Source organism: Notolabrus celidotus, chromosome 13 (assembly GCF_009762535.1).
Source record: "Notolabrus celidotus isolate fNotCel1 chromosome 13, fNotCel1.pri, whole genome shotgun sequence".
Taxonomy (NCBI): Eukaryota; Metazoa; Chordata; class Actinopteri; order Labriformes; family Labridae; genus Notolabrus; species Notolabrus celidotus.
Window position 1 is genome coordinate 32,529,854 of NC_048284.1, and position 24,259 is coordinate 32,554,112.

General features: G+C 43.2%; 1 protein-coding gene across 1 annotated transcript; it reads right to left on the minus strand.

Moving 5' to 3' along the window:
* Window positions 1-844: 844 nt before the first annotated feature.
* Window positions 845-23,119, minus strand: ddhd1b (DDHD domain containing 1b). The gene is made up of 13 exons (XM_034699523.1): window positions 22,295-23,119; window positions 20,740-20,916; window positions 20,130-20,258; window positions 18,841-18,988; window positions 18,301-18,410; window positions 14,646-14,752; window positions 11,937-12,193; window positions 9,442-9,517; window positions 7,643-7,792; window positions 7,343-7,407; window positions 4,896-5,074; window positions 2,258-2,515; window positions 845-1,227 (listed from the first exon to the last, which is right to left on the minus strand). Exons 1-13 carry the CDS (start codon window positions 22,989-22,991, stop codon window positions 1,043-1,045), a joined length of 2,538 nt encoding a protein of 845 aa, XP_034555414.1. The 5' UTR covers window positions 22,992-23,119; the 3' UTR covers window positions 845-1,042.
* Window positions 23,120-24,259: the final 1,140 nt, after the last annotated feature.

Genomic DNA, 24,259 nt, shown 5'->3' on the forward strand with positions numbered 1-24,259 from the left:
TCATAATCTCTCATCAAAAATATCCAGAATTATCGCTATTTTTTTCAAATTTAAATGGCTGATATTTTAAATCTACACACCAGAATGAACTGTGATTGGCTGGATTACATTAAGAGGGTTGTCTTCTATTAGTGTGGATTAAAATGTCTCAGTGGAAACTGAGATTTGTTCATAATCTCTGATTGTAAATATCCAGAATTATCGCAATTGTTTCAATTTTTTCATTTGGCTTTTATTTTGAAAGGACACATCAAAATGACCTGTGATGCTAGACAGTCCGTTTCTCTCCACCAAAACAAATCGCTCACGAAATCACTTCTGGGTCACTTCCTATATTTGGTACGTTCCTTTTCTGTCAAAATCTAAGCGCTGTTTTCAAGCCGATCGTCGGCGAGTGCAATATTGGAAATGCTGAACTCAACCTAACATCTGTTGAGCTAGTGTGAGGTAAAGAAGCTGGCCTTTATCCTCCTCGCTAACATCTGAACTGTAATGAGTTAGTGGAAACAGATTTGTGTATAATCTTTGATTGAAAATATCCAGAATTATCCAATTTTTTCAACGTTCGTTTGGCTTTTATTTTGAAAGAACTCTCTCTCTGCCAAAACAAACCGCTCATTTGATCACTTCCTGCATTTGGTACGTTCCTTTTTCATCAGAATCTGTCTTTTGTAAATTTGTTTCAGGTAAAAATGTTCCATCTTTAAAAGTGTTTCTGATTTTGTAAATTTGTTTTCTTAAATGTAAATTAGTTTTGTTCTTGGTAAAAGTGTTTCATGACCTTTTGTTTCATAAAATGTAAATTTTTCTCCTAACTCTGTAAAAGTGTTTCATCCTTTGTAATTTTGCGTTGCACTTCCCAGCCACCGTACCGTTGTCTCAACATGTCATGACATGCTATGACGTGTCTTTTCTTCCATCAGTAAAAGTCTTCTCTAACTCTAACACGCCTCCCTGTGTCTTTTCTGTCTTTATGTCTGCTGCTCTAACGTGTCCCTCCGTGTTGAGACGTGTCCGTCTCATGTTCACGTGTCCCCTCCTGTTATGACGTCTCAGTGCTGTCCTCTGCAGGCTCAGCAGGTTCCTGTGGTCGGTACATGAAGGTGAGCAGGAACAGAGCCACGTCGTAGGAGCACCAATAGGCTGTGTGTGACGTCACTGCTGACCAATAGCGGCTCTCCACCATACCCTCCCTCAGCTCGAAGTCGATGCGTTTCTCCAGCTCCACTGAAAGACAAGAGGACACGTGATCAGGTTCTCTGTGTTGATCGAGGTCCTAAGTAAGGGACAACGTATGGTTATCAGGAAGGAGACAAGACCCCGCTCATTACCCGGCTACGTACTTAAAGTACAAACACGTTGGTAAAAGAGGGAGGTAATGAACGAGGCAAATATCTGAACTTTGAACCCTGCTGCTATCATCACCAACGCTCAATTTCTTTGTAGAGATCGCTAACCTAAAGTTTCTCTCACCTGATCCGCTCCATCATATTGATGAACAGGATCCAAGATGAAAACGTCTGTAGCCTGCTGATTCAGTATGCTAACTGAAGCTAACGTTTTAGCCACATTTTTTAGATGCTAATTGAGGCTAACATTTTAGTTACATTGTTTAGTTGCTAACTGAAGCTAACATTTTAGCCACCTTGTTTAATTGCTAACTGAAGCTAACGTTTTAGTCTCATTCTTTAATTGCTAACTGAAGCTAACGTTTTAGTCACATTGTTTAATTGCTAACGGAAGCTAACGTTTTAGTCACATTGTTTAGATGCTAACTGAGGCTAACGTTTTAGTTACATTGTTTAATTGCTAACGGAAGCTAACGTTTTAGTCACATTGTTTAGATGCTAACTGAAGCTAACGTTTTAGTCACATTCTTTAATTACTAACTGAAGCAAACGTTTTAGCTACATTTTTTTAATGCTAACGGAAGCTAACGTTTTAGCCACATCGTTTTGATACTAATGGAAGCTAACGGTTTCACCTCACCTTACGGTCTATGGTGTCAACAAGCAGAAGCTAAATGTGTCTGAACTCTTTTCTGTGGATTGATTTGACATGACGTGTGATCAGTTTGTCTCTGGTGTTGCTCATGTTAGTGAAAGTTAATAACTGTTGTCAAGGGGTTTCGACCAATTAGAGTCAAGCATCTCACACAACCAGAAAATCAGTAAGAGAGCTGGGTAATAAAATAACTTTCAGTATGATACATGTCCTGGATATGGTTTAGGGTTCAGTCTCAGGTAAAGGTACTCACAGCTGGTGTTGTCCATGACGGCTGAGGTGGACTGGGACATGGCAGACTCCACCTCCCTTCTCTCCTCCTTCTCCTGTTTCTCTTTCTCCTCGCACTCCCCCTCCACGGCTCCTTCCTCTCCTGCTGCCACATTCTCCACTTCAGAGGCTCCGCCCTCACAGTCTGACGGCTCCTCCTCCACGCCACCCACCTGACCACTGGACCGGGAGAAGCGGGAAAACAGGATGCCTCCTATTCCCTTTCCGATGCTCGCCGCACCTGAAGGGATCAAAACGTCACCAGAACAGAGAGTCAAAAACAGATTTCACGTCACGTCTGATCTGAGCGTGTGCGAGAGAGGAGGACTCGGATTCAGATTCAAAATAAAGCCGGTGAAGAAGTCTTGACCTGCAGCTTTTCTAACCTCACCTCCTAGCATATAGGACACTAAGAAGTCAGGGATATGACATGAAGACTGAGCATGAGAGGACTTTGAGGGGAGGTGTAGAGAACCAGGAGTGCTGAGTTCAGGTTCTGGTTTAGAGATCAGTACAGTCTGGAGCTGGTCAGCACATCTTGGATCAGAACCAGGAAGTAGTGCAGTGATCTGTTGAGTTTCTGAAAAATGAAACTCTAACACCCCCTTCCCCCTAACCCCTCATCACTCACTTTAACTCTACCTGTCCCATTAAAGATACTAACCAGGGACCTTTCTGGAGTCCCTGAGCTCCCTTGTCTCGTAGGTTCCTCCTGCTGTGGGCGTTCCAGACTCCAGCTGATACAGCTACTACTACTCTTCTCATCACTATCACCGCTCCCTCTCTCTCTTCATCTCCCTCTATCCCTCTCTTCAACTTGGTCTCAGCAGATGTGTGTCTAACATGAGTCTGGTTCTGCTCGAGGTTTCTGCCTGTTAAAGGAAGTTTTTCCTCGCCGCTGTAACTAGCTAAATACTGCGAGGTGCAATGCTAATGTTCCTTTTTTCGACCAACATGAGACGGGTTGTGTTTCCGGGCTGGTGCTCGCACTGGTTCTGAACTGGTTAAACTCGCGAACCTACATGGCACCCGTTTGTCTTTCCAGCCACTCGAGCTTATGGAAGAGGCACGTCATGACATCAGATTTACATGACCGCTTTTCCGAGCAGTGCTAGTGTGAACTTTCCCTCACAACAACAACGATGGCAGACAACAGCATCTTGTCTCCTCGACCGACCACTGCTTTGCCTTGGAATCCATTAGTCTCTTTTATTTTTTCGCTGCAGGACAATGGAGGAAACACGTTTGGTATGTGTTTTTGATCACGGCAACCCCGCCCCTCGCCCCTGACGTAAGAGGTTCGCGGTTCTAGACATGCAAAAAGTTGGAGCCGCTCTGGAACCGGTTTGCCCAGCCGGGAGCCGGTTCACTCGCATACCCCTTTTCAACCGAGGCAGTTTCAGGGCCAGTTCGGAGCCGGCGCTCAGTTGAGATCCAATTTTCGTGTTTGGACTGCGAGTGAACCGGCTCCCGGCCGGGAAAAGCGGTTCAAGAGCGGCTCCAACTCTTTGCTGGTCTGGAACCGCGAACTGCTCATGTCAGGGGTGAGGGATGGGAGGCAGGGCTGCCGTGATCAAAAACACAAGCCCAACGTGTTTCCTCCATTGTCCTGCAGTGAAAAAATAAAAGAGACTAACGGATTCTAAGGCAGAGCAGTGGTCGGCCGAGGAGACAAGCTGCCGTTGTCCTCCATCGTTGTTGTTGTGAGGGAAAGTTTGCGCTAGCACTGCTGGGAAAAGCAGTCACGTAAATCCGACGTCATGACGTGCCTCTTCCACGGGCTCGAGCAGGCGGAAAAACAAACGGGTGCCACGCTGGTTCGCGAGTTCAACCAGCTCTGAACCAGCGCGAGCACCAGCCTGGAAATACAACCCGGTTCGCATTGGTCGAAAAGAGGTAGCAGTCGAAACACGAAAAAAACGGTTCTCAATTGAGCGCCGGCTCCGAACCGGCCCTGAAACTGACTCAGTCGAAAAGGGGTAATGGTGGATTAAGGTGAGATAAGACTGAGTCCTACCCTGTCTTGGTGTTGGGTCTCTGTTCATAATTTGACATAGAGTGGTCTCGACCTCTAGAGATAACGTTTGTTGTGATTTGGCGCTCTACAAATAAAGATTGACTGATAATGAAACGTCCATCATCTGTTTATTGTGACCTATTCTTTCTGTTGAACATCTGATGCATAAAGGAGAATAACAGACCGTCCGTCCTGCAGACAGCAGCTAATTGCTTCTATTGATCTGTTTGGAGCACGCTCACTAAACACTGCTTGCCTTGCTGCAATATGAGCAGAGCCAGCAGCTCCGGTTCCTCTGAGCTCGGATCAGGACTCACTGAGAGTTTGATTTCCTCTGAGCTTTATGTCCCGTGTTTATTCTAGAGAGTGGGCCAAGACTTATTGATTCAGCGCTCACATTTTGAAATGCTGACCCTCCACACACTGAAATAATCCCTCCGACTGTCTGCTTACACTTCAGTCTTCAGTCCTGCCTCACATCCAAAAGCTCCTGTCAGATTCCTGCTCCGATATCAACCACGTTTGTTTAAACTGTTTCCACTTTTTAAAACAATGACACAAACAACACCACTTCTGTTGTGTCCTCCTGCATGCAGTCCCTCACCCATGATGCTGGCCTTGCCCAGGTTGGTGATGGACTCTCCGTAGTGCCGTCGGGCCTGAGGGGGGGAGGTGCAGGGGCTGGGGATGCTCTCTGAGTCGGACACCGAGGCCGTCTCTTTGGGGAGGTTGAGCAGCGTGGGTCTGATCTGATCGTATGGAGTCGGGCTCGTGGTGTTGTACCTGCAGAACACATGACAACACATCACATCCTGGGTCTCAAACCTATCACAGGGGGGTTATATTAAAGCCTCATTGTTAAGAACTAAAGACCTAAGGGTTAGGGTTAAGAACTAAGAACTATCATGAACAATAAGATCAGAAATACTGAAACATGGTGGGATATATGAAGACATATTTCAAGTTATACACATGTGTTAGTGTTAGCATTCACAGCACTGACAGGTTTACGGGAACATTATAAGACAACTAGCAGGTAGGAGACCTGTGTGTAGGGACATTATTTGGAATAGACTCAACGAGAAATATGAATGAACTTCAGTGACCTCTGTAGTCATTTTTGTAAGTTTGAATTAATTTACACGTCAAAAAACAGACAACGGAGTCTGACCGAACGAGACGCAGATTAAGCTAATATTCAACATTATTACCCGGCTCTCTTACTGATCTTCTGGTTGTGTAAGATGCTTGATTCTGATTGGTCAAAACCCCTTGATGACAGTAATTAACTTTCAGTGACAAGATCAACAGCAGATATAAGATATTTATTTATTTTCCAATTTTTATTATTATTATTATTTTGTCATTCAGCTATATCAGTTTCATAATCACCATGGATATAATATATTTATTTACTTTCTGATTATTATTACTATTATTATTATGTATTTTCGCCCTCTTTCATTGCTTACTTTTTATAGGTTATTTCTGCTCTATTTTTTATAAACATCAATTGTTTTTCTTTGTTTGGCTTCTTGTTTTGTTTTGTTTTTGTTTTTAGCTATTTTTTCCTCTTATCATTATTATTATTATTATTATTATTACTATCATTTCTTTGCTTGTCTGTTTTCTGTTTGTTTTCCATATTCTTGCCTTGTTTGCTTGTTATTCTTGCACAATAAAAAAAAACACGTATGTATATATATATATATATATATATATATATATATATATATATATGTGTGTGTGTATTTATATTAACTTTCACTAACAAGAGTAACACCAGAGACAAACTGATCACACGTCATGTCAAATCAATCCACAGAAATGATTTCAGACACATTTAGCTACTGCTTGTTGACACCATAGACTGTAAGGTGAGGTAAAACCGTTAGCTTCCATTAGCATCATATTTGTAAACAATGTGGCTAAACCTCTCTCCCTCACTCACCACATTCAAATCCAGACTCAAAACCCGCCTATTTAGAAAGGCTTTTAACGTATAACTGATTTTAAACATGTCTCTGTCCTTTTGTACCCATGTTTTTATTTATCTACTCTAATTACAACTTTTGCATATCTATTGTATCATTTATTTCGTGTAAAGTGTCTTGGAGAAACTTTTAAAGCACTTTATAAATAAAATGTATTATTATTATTATTATTATTATTAAACTGTTAGCTTCCATTAACATCGGTGAACAATGTAGCTAAACCGTTAGCTTCAGTTAGCATGTTAAATCAGCAGGCTGCAGACATTTTCATCTTGGATCCTGTCCATCAATATGATGAAGGAGCGGAGCAGGTGAGAGAAACTTTAAGTTAGAGATCTCTCCAAAGAAAGTTAAACCATGAGTGGTGGTGATGATAGCAGCAGGGTTCAAAGTTGTGACGTTAGTTTCTTTTTAAAGGTGTGTGAACCGCAGAGCTCAGAGAAGAAGGAGAGCTGAATGAGGACAGTTTCATGTTCAATCCACCACAACAGGCAGAGAAGAATCCATCACCATGGAACGATCACTGATGAGGAATCACTGGGACTATTTTTAAAAACTGTAAAGATAAATCATTTAAATCAATAAAATAATATTTTAATCAATGATTTTAAATACGTGTTTGTATCTTAAGTTAGTAGATGGGTAATAAACGGGATAATGTATGGTTAGCAGGTGACCATACATTACCCCTTACTTAGTATGGATCTAAGTACTAGTCTTCTCAGTAAAGGTTGATTTATCTGCATACAGGTTGAGGAGCATTGAGAGCCAGCTCTTCGTCCCTCTGTGGGCGTCTGCATCTCTGTCTCTCTCTTTTTTTTTTAAAGGCTGATGAAAGTGAAGTGAAAGAGGCAGACAGAGGGAGAGAAATTGATGACACTGGCCTGATGTATTGTTTTAAAGGTGTAGGTATATGTGGGAAATGTCACGTAGAGTTAAGACAGAGAGCCCGAGTCCCTGCAGTATCATGCAATGTTGACAATGTGTAGTTTTAAGCAGCTTTACCAAAACCAGACAATGTTTTCAGACACATGTTTCTGTTCATGTTGTGTCTTACCAGTGGATCTGAACTGGAGAGACGTTACTGTAGTGCTTCAAGATCAGAGGCTCCAGTCTGTATGCCTGGAACACACACACACACACACACACACACACACACACACACACACGCACATGTGATCAGATGGTTTCTTGACAGTTTACATCACTGAGCACATTTTATTATATAATGAGGGATAAAAAGTCAGCACCAGAGATTTGTGTAGCATCCACAGTCACTGTATCTGTGTATGTGTGTGTGTGTGTGTGTGTGTGTGTGTGTGTGTGTGTGTGTGTGTGTGTGTGTTGTGCGTCTCACCACGGGGTCTGTGGGGTGGAAGATGTTGAAGAGGCGTTTGCAGATGGACGTGGGGAGGATGTGGTCCTGCACGCCGTTGTTTCCGGGTCTGATCCCTCTCAAAGCGAGGAACACAGCCAGAGGAGAGCCCATGCAGAAGAAGTTCTCAACCTGCAGGGGGCGGAGTGAACACGTCGGACTGTAACAGAGCGGCTCATTGGTCGGCTACTGAGGATCCCATGAGCGTTTACAGGCAGGTTTATGACAATAATCTGATTCTCTTCAAAAACCTGTGAATTCCACATTTTAACATCTTTATGGAGAGGGTTTGTAGCACGATCAACTCTCACTACTGGGAGATGAGCCAGTGAGAGCCCTCAGGTCTTCGGGTAGTGGACTTTTAAATTGTACCATAAGCTAGAACAAAGACCCATGGTGAGGCAGCTTTTTATCATGACGGCCCTCAGGTCTGTGGAACACCCTACTTGAAGATTTGAGGGCTGCATCAACATAAACAAACTCAAAACCGACCTTTTTAGTCTTGCTTTTAACTGAGTTTTATTCTTATAACAGTGTGCGTATGTATGTATGTATGTATGTATGTATGTATGTATGTATGTATGTATGTATGTATGTATGTATGTATGTATGTATGTATGTATGTGTGTATGTATTTATTTATTTATTTATTTATTTATTTATTTATTTATTTATTTATTTATTATCTAGTTCAAATTGTTGTCACTTGCATTTATTTTATTTTATTTTATTTCATTTCATTTTTATTTATTTATTTATTATTTACTTATTATCCAGTTCAAAGTTAAGTCACTTTTTATTTATCTATTTATTTATTTATTTATTTTATTTGTTTGTTTGTTTTTATGTACAGCACTTTGTGTTACAATGTCATTGTATGAAAAGCACGAGTCTGTGAAAGACAGTAAAGAAAACGTCAGACGAAGCAGTTAAAACTAGTCAGTGGATCTGGATGAGTAATATCAGTTGGGGGACAAAAAAGTGATAAGGAAATATTCAGTAGGGGGGAGGTAGAGCCCACAGCCTAGACTGGCAGGGATGAGTTATAGCCTAGACCAGCATCTCATCTTGGCTCTGCCTCCTCTGTCGTCTAACATCTAGCTGCAGACTCTTCTTCTTGTTGTGTGTTGGGGGCTGCGAGGGTCCAGGTGCTAGAGGTAGCTTGGTGTTGTCACTTCCTGGAGCTTGCATGTACGGAGCGTGGGTCCGTTGAACATGGCAGTACTGTATGGGTTGGGTTATTAAAGTGGGGTGTTCTGCTGGTGGATATGATGGACAGTGGGAGCTGGCATGGAGGGGGGTTGGTCTGGGATGCCAGAGTTAGCCGAGGTGTCATGGGCCGAACTAAAGGAAACATCAGTGAAGAGAGGAGCCCACTTGATAACCCCAGTGATGTGCTAGCTCTCGCTGCCCATCTGTCCTTTCTCTCTCAGGCTTATGGGGCCATAAGGAGCCATGGGGTAGGATACTAAACTCATCAGTAGAGGGTGTAATGGGGTGGTTTTCCTCACTGAGCGCTCGTCCTTTCTTTCAGCACCTCGTGTTTATCTCAAATGTTTGCACACAAACTGTTTTATCTAAATCTTCAACAAACTAAGTAAACTGAGAAAGAGTCAAGTGAACCGGACGTCTGGAAAATGAGTCAGCTGCATGTCTGAAAGTGTTATCACTGAGTGGAAACTTTGTCTGCAGTAAAGGTAGGTACGGAATAGAAACATCTCTACCTATAATAGTAGATGTTGAACAAGGAGTCACTGAGTGAAAACTGAATGTGAGTTTACCTTAAACTTGAGAGCTGGCACTGCAACACAGGAGGAAGTCTGCAGACCCTGGAACTGATCCTCCAGATCCCTCAGCCTGCAGGGAGCCATACCAAACAGTTCAGAGTCAGTTCATGGTGAATTCAATGTGAACAACATTAGTTCAGATTAGTTCAGATTACTTTTTTAATCAAATAGAAACTCAGATTCCTCAGATGATTTAATCAGACTTTAAAGGCGTGGTCTGAGCAGGTAAACCGCTCATTTTCCGGGTGATCAAAATTCAACATGTACAGTTTTAAAGGTGTTAGCAAGTCTTTCTTATTTTCATATTCTGTACAAGTGCAAACGTCATCATTCTCTTCGTCACGTCATGGTCAGATCATTGCTTTCGTGCGTAAGTCCTGATGAGATGATCCGGTGGTGATAAAGCTTGAGATAATTCCAGTGGGCCTCTCTGTGCCGTAATTGCACTTCAGGATAAAATGTCCCACTATCAAAAGGATCAGGGGACCCAGACTCGTTTATTTATAACTTAAATCCTAACTTTCACGTGACATCACACTCTTGTGGACCCGCCCCCCTTGAGGGCAAGAAAGCCTTCCTACATGCTAAGGGGGAAATGAGCCGACTCTGCTGCCAACTACGTGTTTAAACACAAGGAGACGAGCCCGGGTTCTGCTGTCCCTGCTGAGGGAACAAAACAAGGATCAAAGTCCACAAGTCTTTGAGCGTTGAACATTTCATTAACGGTAAGTTGAAGTAAACACAGAGTATTTTAATTCATGTATTTTTGGTTGATGTCGGTGTGTGTGGACTGATGTAAACAACTCCAGTGCTAACTTGTTGACACAGCTAGCTAACCATATTATGCTAGCTTAGTAATAACGTCTCTGTTTTCAGAGCCGGACAATTTTATTCGGACAGTCTGGTGATAAAGTGGTCTGAGGTAAGGTGAGGTGAAGGTTCATATTTAGTCTGCATGAATGATATCAGTCACCTTTGCTCTGATGAGGAAGAGTTTCAGACCCTACATCCCTCAAACTGCAGCGTTGTTGACCCGACCAGACCAACACATTTATTCATCTGTACTTTTATAGGCTTTCATCCTGGCGGCAGTTGTTTAGATAAATGTAAACATCACCCGTGAAGTTCAGTTGTGAGGAGTCTTTTTTGATATCTTCCTCAGTTAAGGGCAATGTTCATAGAGCAGCATCAGTCAGATAGTGAAGCACCGGACTCTCAGTCAGACATGAGGTTCAGTAAATTCAGTTGATGTCTTACCAAAAATTACCAACTACCAACCCCCACTGTGACATCCACAGAGAGTGGAGTGGATCAGAAAGCTTCTCTGCAACACAGGGTTCATTGTGTCTCATCTTACCTTCCAGTGACTCTGCATGCTCAGATAATCCACCGACAGGAAGGATTAAATCTGATGTTTGATGTGAGAGTGGTTCAGGAGTAAAAACCTGCTCTGACGCAGAGACAACAGACAACAGAGACACCAGAGACACTAGAGACACCAGAAACACCAGAGACACCAGAGACACCAGAAACACCAGAGACACCAGAAACACCAGAAACACCAGAGACACCAGAAACACCAGAGGCAACAGAGACACAAGAGACACCAGAGACACCAGAGACACCAAAAACACCAGAGACACCGGAGACACCGGAGACACCAGGGACACCAGAGACACCAGAAACACCAGAAACACCAGAGACAACAGAGACACTAGAGACACCAGAGACACCAGAGACACCAAAAACACCAGAGACACCAGAGACACCAGAGACACCAGAGACACCAGAGACACCAGAAACACCAGAAACACCAGAGACAACAGAGACAACAGAGACACCAGAGACAAAAGAGACACCAGAGACAACAGAGACAACAGAGACACCAGAAACACCAGAAACAACAGAGACAACAGAGACACCAGAAACACAAGAGACAACAGAGACAACAGAGACAACAGAGACAACAGAGACAAAAGAGACACCAGAGACAACAGAGACAACAGAGACACCAGAAACACCAGAAACAACAGAGACAACAGAGACACCAGAAACACAAGAGACAACAGAGACAACAGAGACACCAGAGACACCAGAGACAAAAGAGACACCAGAGACAACAGAGACAACAGAGACACCAGAAACACCAGAAACAACAGAAATAACAGAGACACCAGAAACACAAGAGACAACAGAGACAACAGAGACACCAGAGACAACAGAGACACCAGAGACAACAGAGACACCAGAGACAACAGAGACACCAGAGACAACAGAGACACCAGAGACAACAGAGACAACAGAGACAACAGAGATACCAGAGACAACAGAGACACCAGAGACAACAGAGACACCAGAGACAACAGAGACAACAGAGACAACAGAGATACCAGAGACAACAGAGACACCAGAGACAACAGAGACAACAGAGACACCAGAGACAAAAGAGACAACAGGACAAAGAATCATCTCCTGCTCCGGTCTCTCACCTGAGGTGTGTGAGCCTCAGCTCCTCCTGCAGGTGGCGCTCCTGCTCACTGGGCCAGCGGGCCTTGGTTTCTTCGGGGTCGGGCGCCTCCTGATGATGAAAGCGGACCGGGTCCCAGCCGGTCATGATGTCGAAGGTGATGACGCAGCCCAAAGAGTGAGACACGATGGACACCTTCCCGTGCTTCTCGAAGTCCGGGTTCCTCGAACAGAAGAGCGAGTAGAGCCGGTTCAGCTCCAGAGTCAGACCCCGGGTTATCTGCACACAAACACACACACACACACACACACACACACACACACACACACACACACACACACACACACACACACACACACACACACACACAGCATGGTTACAAGGAATAATAATCTGTTTTTTCAGAGTTGAGCAGTGGAGCATGTTTCAGAGCTGAGCATCCATGTTGGATTAAATCAGATTATGGAGGATTTATAAATTCCACACAGACCCTGGTTCAGGACGGACGCTCCCCGCAGAGCTAGTTTTGGGGCTGTTTGTTTGTCAGCCTCCATTTTTGAAGATGAGGTTAAAACATGTTCAGGCTGAGAGAGAGATAAATAACTGCCGCCCCAGATTTACAGACGGTTCCTGCTCGAGGTGCTGAACGTGTCAACATGATGCAGAGACAAACACATGACGAGGAGAAGAGAAAGTCGAGCTTTGCTTCATCTGTTGTAGTGTTGTAGTCAAGACCACATTAACCGAGACCAAGACATGTCCGGAACCAGAGTGCACAGAGACCAAGACAAGACCAAAACATTTAGGGATCGAGACCGAGTCAGTAAGTTTTGTTTTCGCCATTGTTAGTTTAACTTTTGCTTTTGATTAGAGTTCAAACTGTGTTTTCTGTTTCCTGTGATCTCAGGAGAGGTACAAGGTCGTAGCTGAGCAGGATTATTTCGTCAAGCCTTTCTTGTCTCATAAGTTGTGTAAATTTTCTATTTTGCAATACTTGTAGTGTTTGTATCTGATGGGTTATAGGTGTTGACTGTGGTGATCTTGTGTCAGATATTTAGCAGGGCCCTTCTCTTAGTGTGCCTCCAGAAGTTGTTATTGAAAGTCTATTTATTAATTAACCCTCCTGTTATGTTGTGGGTCAAATTGACCCTTTAAAGTCTATTTTAGGCAATATATGCTTTCCAAACCACCAAAAATCTATGTCATGTAAAACTATTGTATTTATATGTAGGGCTTTCCAGTGTAAATTGAAAAAAGTTGTACCTTCATTTTAATGAGTTATCCTCATTGAACCATGATCTGTGAGAATTAAAGAACACTCATGGACTAAATCTTGATTTAAATGGTTGATAATGGAGTTAAAAATTTGATTTGATTAAATAGTAGATTTAAATTAAGATTGTATTGGGAATTTTTGGGGGTTCTGACACTTTTGGATAATTGAATATTCCCCGGGTCAAATTGACCCAGGAACATTATTGCTTGTTTTGAGAAATGAACATAACAGGAGGGTTAATTAAACAACTTAGCAGACATCTCTGGTCACAGGCACACAGTCTCTCCTCCTGTCATCTACTCCATTCATTAATGCATGAGTGCAGGGGGCGTGTCACTCACCGGTGGCACCGAGAAAGGTTGGGAAAAAAATGATTGACTTGAGAAAGAGGGGGGATTCTCTCTTATCACAGTAATGACAGGGACACAGAGTGCATCAGTGGTGGTCTCGACCGGTCTTGATTTAAAATAAGGAGTCCGCCCAGTCCAAGACATGACCGAGTACAAATGCTTTCGATTCCGAGACGAGACTGAGACCTAAATTAAGTGGTCTCGAGACCGGTCTTGAGACCAAGACCAATCTCGAGTACTACAACGCTAGTCTGTCGTTTGGGTCTTTGATTTTTGGAGCATGTACAGGACATTTGCAGAACTTCCCCGGTGACAGATTTTCATCTCTCAGGGTCACAAATGTTTAGACTCAAAGTTGAAGCCTTTCTTTTTTTAAAACATCTTAAGATCTTTGCTCCTTGTACCGCTAACATCACTGCAACCAAAGTATTGACTTCCTGCTGATTTTAAAAATAAAGTTAATTGAATGTTGATGCCCGAAACACCTCCCCAGGGAGACGTCCGGGAGGCATCCTGACCAGATGCCCGAACCACCTCATCTGGATCCTCTTGATCTGGAGGAGCAGCGGCTCTACTTTGAGCCTCTCCTGGATGTCTGAGCTCCTGACCCTGTCTCTAAGGCTGAGCCCAGACACCCTGCTGAGAAAGCTCTTTTCAGCCGGTTGTATTCACAATCTTGTGCTTTCAGTCACTACCCACAGCTTGTGACCATAGGTGAGGGTTGGAACATAGATTGACCGGTGAATTGAGAGCTTTGCCTTCTGGCTCAGCTCTCTCTTCACCACAACAGACCGGTACAGCGTCCGCATCACTGCAGACGCCGCCCCGATCCGTCTGTCAATCTCTTGCTCCCTCTTCCCCTCACTCGTGAACAAGTTCCGGAGATACTTAAACTCCTCTGACCTGGAGTGGGCAAGCCACCCTTTTCCGACTGAGATGATTTCCAATGACTAAAAACCACTCAGACAGAGACGGGCTATGAGTTGATTTCGTCACGGTCTGATCTGGTCTTGTAAAGATCCTGGTTCAGGTTGAAACAGTGATCATTTAGCAGCACACCTGTCCAGGTAAACCCCGTGTGTACAGTTGTGTGGTGTAGATTCACCTCGTCTCTGTAGAGCGGGCTGGTGTAGTACATGATGTCCATGGCACTGCTGTTCAACATGTCTCTGAGACCCCGCACTTTGTCTGGAGTGATGGAGTCCACTGTGTCTGCAAGGAGAGAGACACACACACACACACGCACGCATGCACACACACACATACACACACACACACACACACAGACAGAGCTGTCAGACGCTGATACAGGGAAAAGATAATAAAAACATGAACCAACAAAATGAACAGTGACTCTGATCTCCGTACAGACAAACACATGTTCAGGAAACATTCAGGTAACACGTGAGCACAGCAGGATCATCCAGTGTCCTTAAAGTGAGGAGTTTGTGAGAGGTTCTTTTCTTTAAAGTCTCAAAGCAACACGACTCGTGTATTCAAACATCTGACACACAGTCTGACACTGAGACTACACCGCACCGGGGCAGACAGAGAGGAGCTAAGATTAGACGTAGCAGACAGTAAACAGATTAAAAACATTATATTTTTAAACCATGTCGTCCAGCCCTGATTCAATTTGATGAATATAATACAGAGCAGCTTTCTGACGCAGAACAGGACCATGACTCTTCTGTTTACAGGTCAACACTGATGGTTAAATATTGTTTACCTTAAGATGTAATGATGACATCAGGGGAATCAAAACATCATAAAACCAACCTCTATGCAGACGATATACTGCTTAACCCTCAAGACCCGCTGAACTCTGCAGGAGGACATGAGTCTCCTCAACTACTCCTCTGATAAACTGTAAACTGGACAACATTTAAAGTCTGACAACCTCACAGATCAAAACACCACGTCCACTTATAATGACCCTGATGAGTACTCCAAAGAAGAGACAGCTTATTTTAATAACTGATCCAAGACTGGGAACTAAAGACTGATCACAGTCTGCACAATAAAAAACACCTGACTCCAGACTCCAGTTTATTACCTCTGGAAACAAGCAGGTCCAGAGCTGCTGCATATATCTTTAGTTATTGCAATAGTGACGCGTGCATGCTGGAGTTCTTCATGCAAAATGAAAAGTTGCTGTTATCATGTGTTGAGCATCTACACCTGCAGAGCGCTTACAGGGATACATTGTGTGAGTCAACAGGAGACAGCGAGCTTCCTTCAAAACTAATGTCTCAATAGATTTTATTAAACATTATTACCCGGTGTAAGATACTTGATTCTGATTGGTCCAAACCTCTTGACGACGGTTATTAACTTTCACTAACATGAGCAACACCAGAGACACACTGATCACACATGTGAAATCAATCAACGGAAAACAGTTCAGACACATTTAGCTTCTGCTTGTTGACACCATAGACTGTAAGGTGAGGGGAAACCGTTAGCTTCTGTTAGCATCAAAACAATGAGGCTAAAACATTAGCATGTTATGTTAGCATCAAAGGTGTCAAGTAACAAAGTACAAATACCTTTTTACCTTACTTAAGTAGAAATTTTGGGTATCCATACTTTACTGGAGTAAATATTTTTCAGGCGACTTTTTACTTTATTTATGTACTCCTTACATTTTAAAAATAGCCTTGTTACTCCTGTTTCATTCCAGCTTGTCATCGTTAAAAAAAACAACACATTTATGTACATTGACATTCCAATAAAGGCTGTTGATAACATGCCTGTGAAGTTTGACTTTTTGCACCATTACACTACTTATAGGCAACTAGTCATCATATCTTCCGCTCCATGAAACACGTTAATGCTCAGTAGTACACATATATGTCCTTATTGTATTTGCATTGTACAAAAATGCATTTATTTTCAGTGGGCATTAGGACTGTCATCGAATATTCTAAATTCGAATATATATTCGAATATTAAAAAAAAACGGAGATTTGATTGTGAAAATTAATATTCGATTGTGGAAAAAAACACATCAGCGGTTGCTTTGCGAGTGGGCGCACTGCATGACAGGTCAGGGACAGGTCACAGGAGTCACACATGCACAGCGTGAAGCAGACGGCAGAGAGAAATCTTTCCGTCCCCGGATCCTCAGTGCGCTCTGAACGCAGTCTTTTCCTCCGCTGGGAACATAGTGAATAAAAAGAGATCTGGCCTCTTCACATGTGGACTGTCTTGTTCACATGTGGACTGTCTCGTGTTTTTGGCAAATAACCTGTCAGGCCTAAGACCCTGCATTGACAGTGGACTAAAAGAGCCCGAAAATCAGTGACCCTGGGATAAAATGCAGTTTTTCCTCTCTTTTTTTATACAAGCACCAAGAATGTAGGTGGACTACTTTTTCATTTTTAACTTTAACTTCAATTAATGTTAATAATATTTGCTTCAATCACTGAATGAAGCCTGCCTATATTAGGGACAAGAGTCGGGACCTTTAATTGCTCGCACAAGTCTTGTTCAGCACTCACTCAGCGCATTACGCACAGAGAGGGGAGGGGGGCGAGCGAGAGGTCTCCGGTCTTAAAAGTGTTACAGTATAGACCATTAGGTCGTTTACTTGTTTTGTAATGTGTATGTTTTAGCCATGTTAAATCTGAACTATAAATACATATACAATTAGTTCTCCTTGTATCAGTTTGTCCACCTGTTATTGACATAATGCGCAAATATAGATATTCCAATGGTTCGAACCTATGGGATTTTTTTAGAGCGAATATTCGAATGTCATTTTGGAACAATTTTGACAGCCCTAGTGGGCATGAATGCGGCTGAAACAGGTGCAACCCAAATATTTCAACATTAACATATTAATATAACATTATAGTCATTATGGCCTTTAGAAACATGCTTTTTTTGGGGAGGTGGGGTAGTGCACTATAGGCCCCTGTGGGGGAGCCTAAGCTTTTGTCCTTAATGGCATTTTTACCCCCTTACATTACTTTTCCTTTTATACTTTAAGTAATTTTGAAACCAGTACTTTTACACTTTTACTTGAGTAAAAAGCTTGAGCTGATACTTCAACTTCTACAGAAGACTTTTTAAACCCTAGTATCTATACTTCTACTTGAGTAATGAATGTGAATACTTTTGACACCTCTGGTTAGCATGCTAAATCAGCAGGCTGCGGACATTTTCATCTTGGATCCTGTCCATAAATATGATGAAGGAGTGGAGCAGGTGAGAGAAGCTTTAGGTTAGTGATCTCTACAAAGAAAGTTAAACCATGAGCGGTGGTGATGATAGCAGCAGGGTTCAAAGTTGTGACATTAGTTTCTTTTTAAAGGTGTGTGAACCACAGAGCTCAGAGAAGAAGGAGAGCTGAATGAGGACAGTTTCATGTTCAATCCACCGCAACAGGCAGAGAAGAATCCATCACCATGGAACGATCACTGACGAGGAATCACTGGGACTATTTTTAAAAACTGTAAACATAAATCATTTAAATCAATAAAATCACCTTTAATCAATGTTTTTAACAACGTTTTGTATCTGAAGTTAGTAGCCGGGTAATAAGCGGGATAATGTTTGGTTAGCAGGAAGTTATGGGAAATAGAATCTCAGATGTAGTCTATGCAACAAAGACTACAGATCTATCATTGAGGGGCTACATTAGTTCAAAAATGTATGGATTGATTGATGACGTATCAGAGACATAACTGTGACCCACTGTCTGCTGTTTAAAGAAAATAGATCTGAATATAAAGCAGCTGGAGTTTGAGTCGTACCTCCATCCAGAGCGAGCTTCGACCTCCACTCCACAGGGAGGAACTCCACGTGCTCCGTGCTGCGGTCAGAGAAGTGCTTCTCCTCCATCTTCCTCGCAGCGTCTCTCATCCTGCAGACAAAACAAACAGTCTGTTCACTCAGAGTTCCTTTTTTTAATGTAGGGCTACTTCTACAGCAGTGTTTCATCCTCAGGTCTGTGGTGATTCACACGCTCTACGTCAGTGCTCTGCTGGTTTGTGATACGGTTGCTCGCTGACATCAGTCTGATTAGCTGAGCTCAGAGGTGTTAGCTCAAACTCAAAGCACTTCAGTGATGTTTTAATTCTGTTTGACATAAAGTACACATTACTTTGACCTGTCAGCTGAGCCGTCTGAGAGGTTTAAAGTGAAATGTGTTGCTCAGACGCTCAGTGGTGTTTCTATTTTCCATCTTAACTACAGAATGTTGAAAGGGATAAAATGATAGCTGACACTGACAGCCCGTCGTGTGTTAAAGCGGTGTGTTCATTAACAAACGTTATTATTCAAGGTCGACTCACATGCTGGTGTTCCTGATGATCCGGCCCTGGTCCATCTTCTGCCCGATGCCGTGCACCACGAACACAATGTGCGTGGTTTCAGGGGGCGTGTCCTCAGGAGCCGCCTCCTCAACGTATCCTCGGTGGAGACGCGTCCCACTGCTGGAGGCTGAGGAGAGAGAGAGAGAGAGAGAGAGAGAGAGAGAGAGAAGGGGGGGGGGGCATTATACCTGAGTGTACACAGCTGTGTGAATTCAGTGTACTCACAATGACAGGTGAGGACTGCCATGCTCAAACAATCAAACCACTCTACAAAGAACCTGGGCCTGTATGCACGTCCAGCCATTACACAAACAGGACCATAAGTCTTAACGTAGCGTTATGGAACGGCCCATTTGGCTGTAGCGCCTATCAACTAATTGCACCATGAAAGCGAGGCTGATGCAAAACATCATATGTCCAGGGAACCTCCTGGAAAACCCTGATCCAACAAATTCAAACTGCGCATGCCTACTACACATAAATAACAATAAACATGGTGAGTGGTACCGGAGTGACTGAGAGAAGATCAAGAAAAAACAATGTCTCAGAAGAAGAAGAATTGGACATTTGATTAGAAGAATCTAGAATGAACAAACAGCTGTTATCAGCAAGTCAATCCTCAAAGATAACAAACAAGGAGAAAGGGAAAGTCTGGCTTCAGATCTTGAACCGGGTAAATGTGTGTGGTGTTTCTGAGAGCACAGCAGAAGACCTGAAAAATAAAATAAGTAACATGAAAGCGGCTTTGCCCAACAAGCACCGCCACCAACGTGGTCCAGGTGGAGGACCACCTATCCCCCTTTGAAGGATGAGGACTTGTTAACTAAGTTGTTTGGGAAGGATTCACTTCATGGTGTTTCTGGTAGGTTACCTAAGAATTATGTTGCGTCTCCTAAATCTAAATCTGCTGTATATTTTGACATTGTCATACTTTTCCAAAGGATTCGTTCGATCCCTAAATATCAGTTGTCTTCGTATATTTAATCTTAACTGGTAACACATAAGCACGATGTCCTCCATCCTTTAAACAGCCTAACAGGTGAGGTAATCCTGCCTTTAGCACCTGTAATGTTGGGGTCTACCTCCATTAAATGTAATGCTTTGTTGGGGTGTTGACCTGGCTCATGCAGACTGCTAATCAACGTTTGGCTTCAAATCAGGGCTTCAGGAAGAGATGGGTGACGTCACAGAGACTATGTCCATTATTTATTCAGTCTAAGGTTTGTGTACATGTTTGTGTAAATGTTTGTGTTTGTTGTTGATCATACCTTTAGAGAAGCCGAGTTTCTGCGTGACAGTGCGTGCGATCTTGGAGGTGGTGGCATCACTGTACAAGTAAACCTCGTCCACGCTGTGCCAGTCTACATGACTCCTGCTCAGCTTCAGACTGTGGATGGCTAAGAGACACACAAAGTGATTAACACACACACACACACACACACACACACACACACACACACACACACACACACACACACACACACACACTCACAGTGATTAACTCAGAAACACACACTGTATTAACAGAGAGAAACACTTTCTGTAGAATGATTAATCTATCATCCTCAGGAGGGCTGGCACTGTGTGTGTGTGTGTGTGTGTGTGTGTGTGTGTGTGTGTGTGTGTGTGTGTGTGTGTGTGTGTGTGTGTGTGTGTGTGTGTGTGTGTGTGTGTATGTGTGTCCTGATAGACACTAAACACACACTCCTCTTCTCTCAGGTGTGCTTCAGCTGCAGTCAGCTGGAATAACATCAGCTGACCGACCTTTATGCCTTTGTCTACTATAGAAAAGTCCCCCCCCCCCTCTCACCCACACACACAAAACACACACACACACACACACACACACACACACAACACACACAAGGTATATCTCACAGTCCTTGCTGTCCACCGTGGTTGTCACCACCTCCATCTCATAGGTGTCCCTCATCTGTTGGCCCCGGAAACGGGCCAGGTGATCCACCTCGATGAGGTCGCTCTCATCCTCCTCGAGGGGGAGCCACGTCCCGTCGATGAACCACTGACCCCTCATCACAGGGATCCGGTCTTGTTCTGAGAGACACCACCACATGTTGTTATTTAAAGTGTAATTCCATTAAAACAGGCTTCCCTTAAAGCTTCCTGTTTATAAAGCTTATAGTTAGAGCTGGATCAGGCTTGGACCAACTCTTTGTTATGCTGCGATAGGCTTAGACTGACACACTGGGATCCTGTCTTTCCCTCTCTCCTCTCTCTGCCTGTCTCTTACTTTAACTCTTCCTGTCCCATTAAAGTTACTAACCATAGACCTTTCTGGAGTCCCTGAGCTCCCTTGTCTCGTAGGTTCTTCTGGGATCTCTGCTGTTGTGGATGTGCCAGACTCCAGCTGCTACAACTACTACTATCCATCTCACCACCATCATCTCTCTCTCTCTCTCTTCATTTCCCTCTATCCCTCTCTCCAACACGGACTCATCAGATGTGTGTCTAACATGAGTCTGGTCCTGCTGGAGGTTTCTGCCTGTTAAAGGAAGTTTGTCCTTGCCACTGTAACTTGCTAAATGCTGCAAAGTGCTCTGCTCATGGTGGATTAAGATGAGATCAGACTGAGTCCTGTCTGTAAGATGGGACTGGAATTTACTGTACAAGGGATAAAATCAAAAAGGATGACAAAAATGCTTCAGAAAACTGTCTGAAATGCAGACTCACAGATTCACTGATTCATGCATTTTGGAGCTGTAGTAGTTCAGAAGGTTTGGTTGAAATAGAGTATTGGTTGTCTGAGGGTTTGGGAGTGGAAATTAATTTCAATATTTATATTTGCATCTTTCAAGACCTCTCACATGTAAGAGTCAGATATCCACAAAGCTTGGTTATTCTTTTTTCCTCTATTGTATTTCAGAAAGTTATTTTAAAACCCTGGAAAGTTACATGTCCTCCCTCACTTAAACACTGGAGTAATGAAGGGCGATATTATTTAAACGCACTGAGTTCATTTAGTGAGTAGTGCAAAATTTGATTTGTGATCAAAGATTTTCTGTTATTTTGATCTTTTTTTTTTTTTTTAATTTAACAGCAAACATTTATTTAAAGAAGAAAAATTGTGAAATTATAGAGGTCGAGCTTGTCAGTGTGAGGAAACTGTATAAGTCCTTTTTTTAATCTTGTTTTTGTTTGTTTGTTGTTTTGTGTTACTGTTAATTTAATTGTGCCCTGTGTTTTATTGTTTATTTGTTTTGGTGTCATGTGTATAATGTTAAATGTGAATAAATAAAAATTATACATAAATAAATCAATTTAAAAAAAAGATGAGACTGGATCTTATCCTGTCTTGATGTTGGGTCTTTGTTGATAATAGAACATAGAGTCCGGTCTAGACCTGCTCTCTTTGTAGAGGGTCTGAGGACTTGGTACTGTATGAATTAGTGTGTGTTGTGTATATCTCACTCACGGTTCCAGTAGACCGGGTAGCACTCTTTCTCCCGGATGTCCACCTCGTACAGTCCTCCTCGGACACAGACCGCCTCCACGGTGACCTCCTCTGCCTCCTTCCCCTCCTCTGACCCGGATCCCCTCTGCCCTCGACCCTCCGCCCCAGTCTCCTCTGCCTCCTTCCCCTCGGCCTCCGTGCCGTCCGTCTGTCTGACCCTTCCCGGATCCGGCTCGCAGAACCTCCTGTACACTATTTCGATTTTTAACGAATCGTGTCCGACGAAAGGCTTCCAGGTCCTCTTGTCCTCCTTGTAGAACCAGCGGACCTCCTCCGGTCCAAGCTCCGTGACCACCTCCCCGCGGTGCCGGGAGCTGTTGGAGCGGATCCGCTTTTTGGTGGTCAGGTTCCCGTCACTCTCGGTGTAGTCCGGGTCGATGGACAGGAAGGATGAGCCGGGGTACTCCTCCTCAGGCAGGCCCAGCATCATACCCTCCTCCTGGGATAACCGGTGAGAGTCCCCCCGCAGGAGGGGCAGGTGTCGGTCCAGATCGGGCTGTGATGGGTCCTGGTCCCCGGCAGCAGAGACCCCGTCCCCCTCGGAGGGGTCATCGTACACGGACACGAACACGTCGTTGGCCATGTCCCACTCGGAGCTGCTGACCGAGTTATTCTCCGAGCTCTGCTGCCGGACGGCCGCTCGGTCCTTCAGACTCATGTTCCCCAGACCGGACCGAGGATCCACCGCACACGGGACCACAACAATAACAACAACAACAACACCAGGCCACTGAGACCACTGAGACTACACACTAACGCTGTCTCCTGTCTCTGGAACATCTGTATGCTGAGCCGTGCCGGGCCGGACTCTGCGTCCTAACATGTTGGCTAACACACATTAAAAACCTGGACCGGATTAAAACACTCAAACACACACGCTGCTGTCCTGACTGCACACACCCTCACACACACCCTCACACTAACCATCAAACACAGTAAAGATGATCAATGAACGGGTTTACTGCGAGGAGGAATCTCAGCTGTCCTCTGACGTCAAGATAGACAGGACGCAGACAACTTCCGGTTAGGACTTTCAAAATAATGTACACATCCGCCTGATTGGAAATTAAAAGTAAAAGCTGACATCTGAGATTTGAAAAGGAATCAAAAGGTAAATATGATATGAGTCATTTTAATATATTACGTGTGACCGCCGTAAAGCATGTGACAAGGACACGGAGCCCACCTAAAATAAATGTATGGTTAACAACAATACAACATGCTTTAGAGCAGGGGTTCCCAAAGTGTGGATCGGGACCCCCTGGGGGGTCGTGAGACACAAATGGGGGGTCATGAGATGTCTTTTTTTCAAAACAGAAGAAATCAAACATGAAGAAGAGTTTTGAAGTTACAGAGTGTAAATTGAATGAAATGAACCCACAGAAAAATGAAAGTTGAATAAAGAAATCTAATTTAGGATGGGTTTTCAAAGAAGAAAATTAAACACAGGTGGTAAGTTTTTGTTTCCCACTTTAAGATTCAAATTCACAATCTTCTGAAATATAAACTAAGAATGGAGATAGTAAAAAATCCTCTTTGGAAGAAGTAGAAGATTTTCCTTTAACAGACTATCAACTACAGTATGTGGAGATGCAGCTATACCCGGTTATGCATTTACCTATATTTCTTTCGAGCTACTTTTTTTTGGTCATTTTTGTGACAAAAGAAACATACCATTTATCTATTTTTCCCAAGAGGTAGATCAACAAAACAATTACATGGATGCAGGTGTTGTGCCCCTTGATTCAGGAGGTGAAACCACAGGGAGGGTCTAAAAATATGTATTATTATTATTATTATTATTATTATTATTATTATTATTATTATTATTATTAATATTATTATTATTATTAATTATTAATTATTTACCTTGTTTTCTTATGTTTGTCTTCCTTTTTGTTTGTACTGTTAATTATGATTATTCCT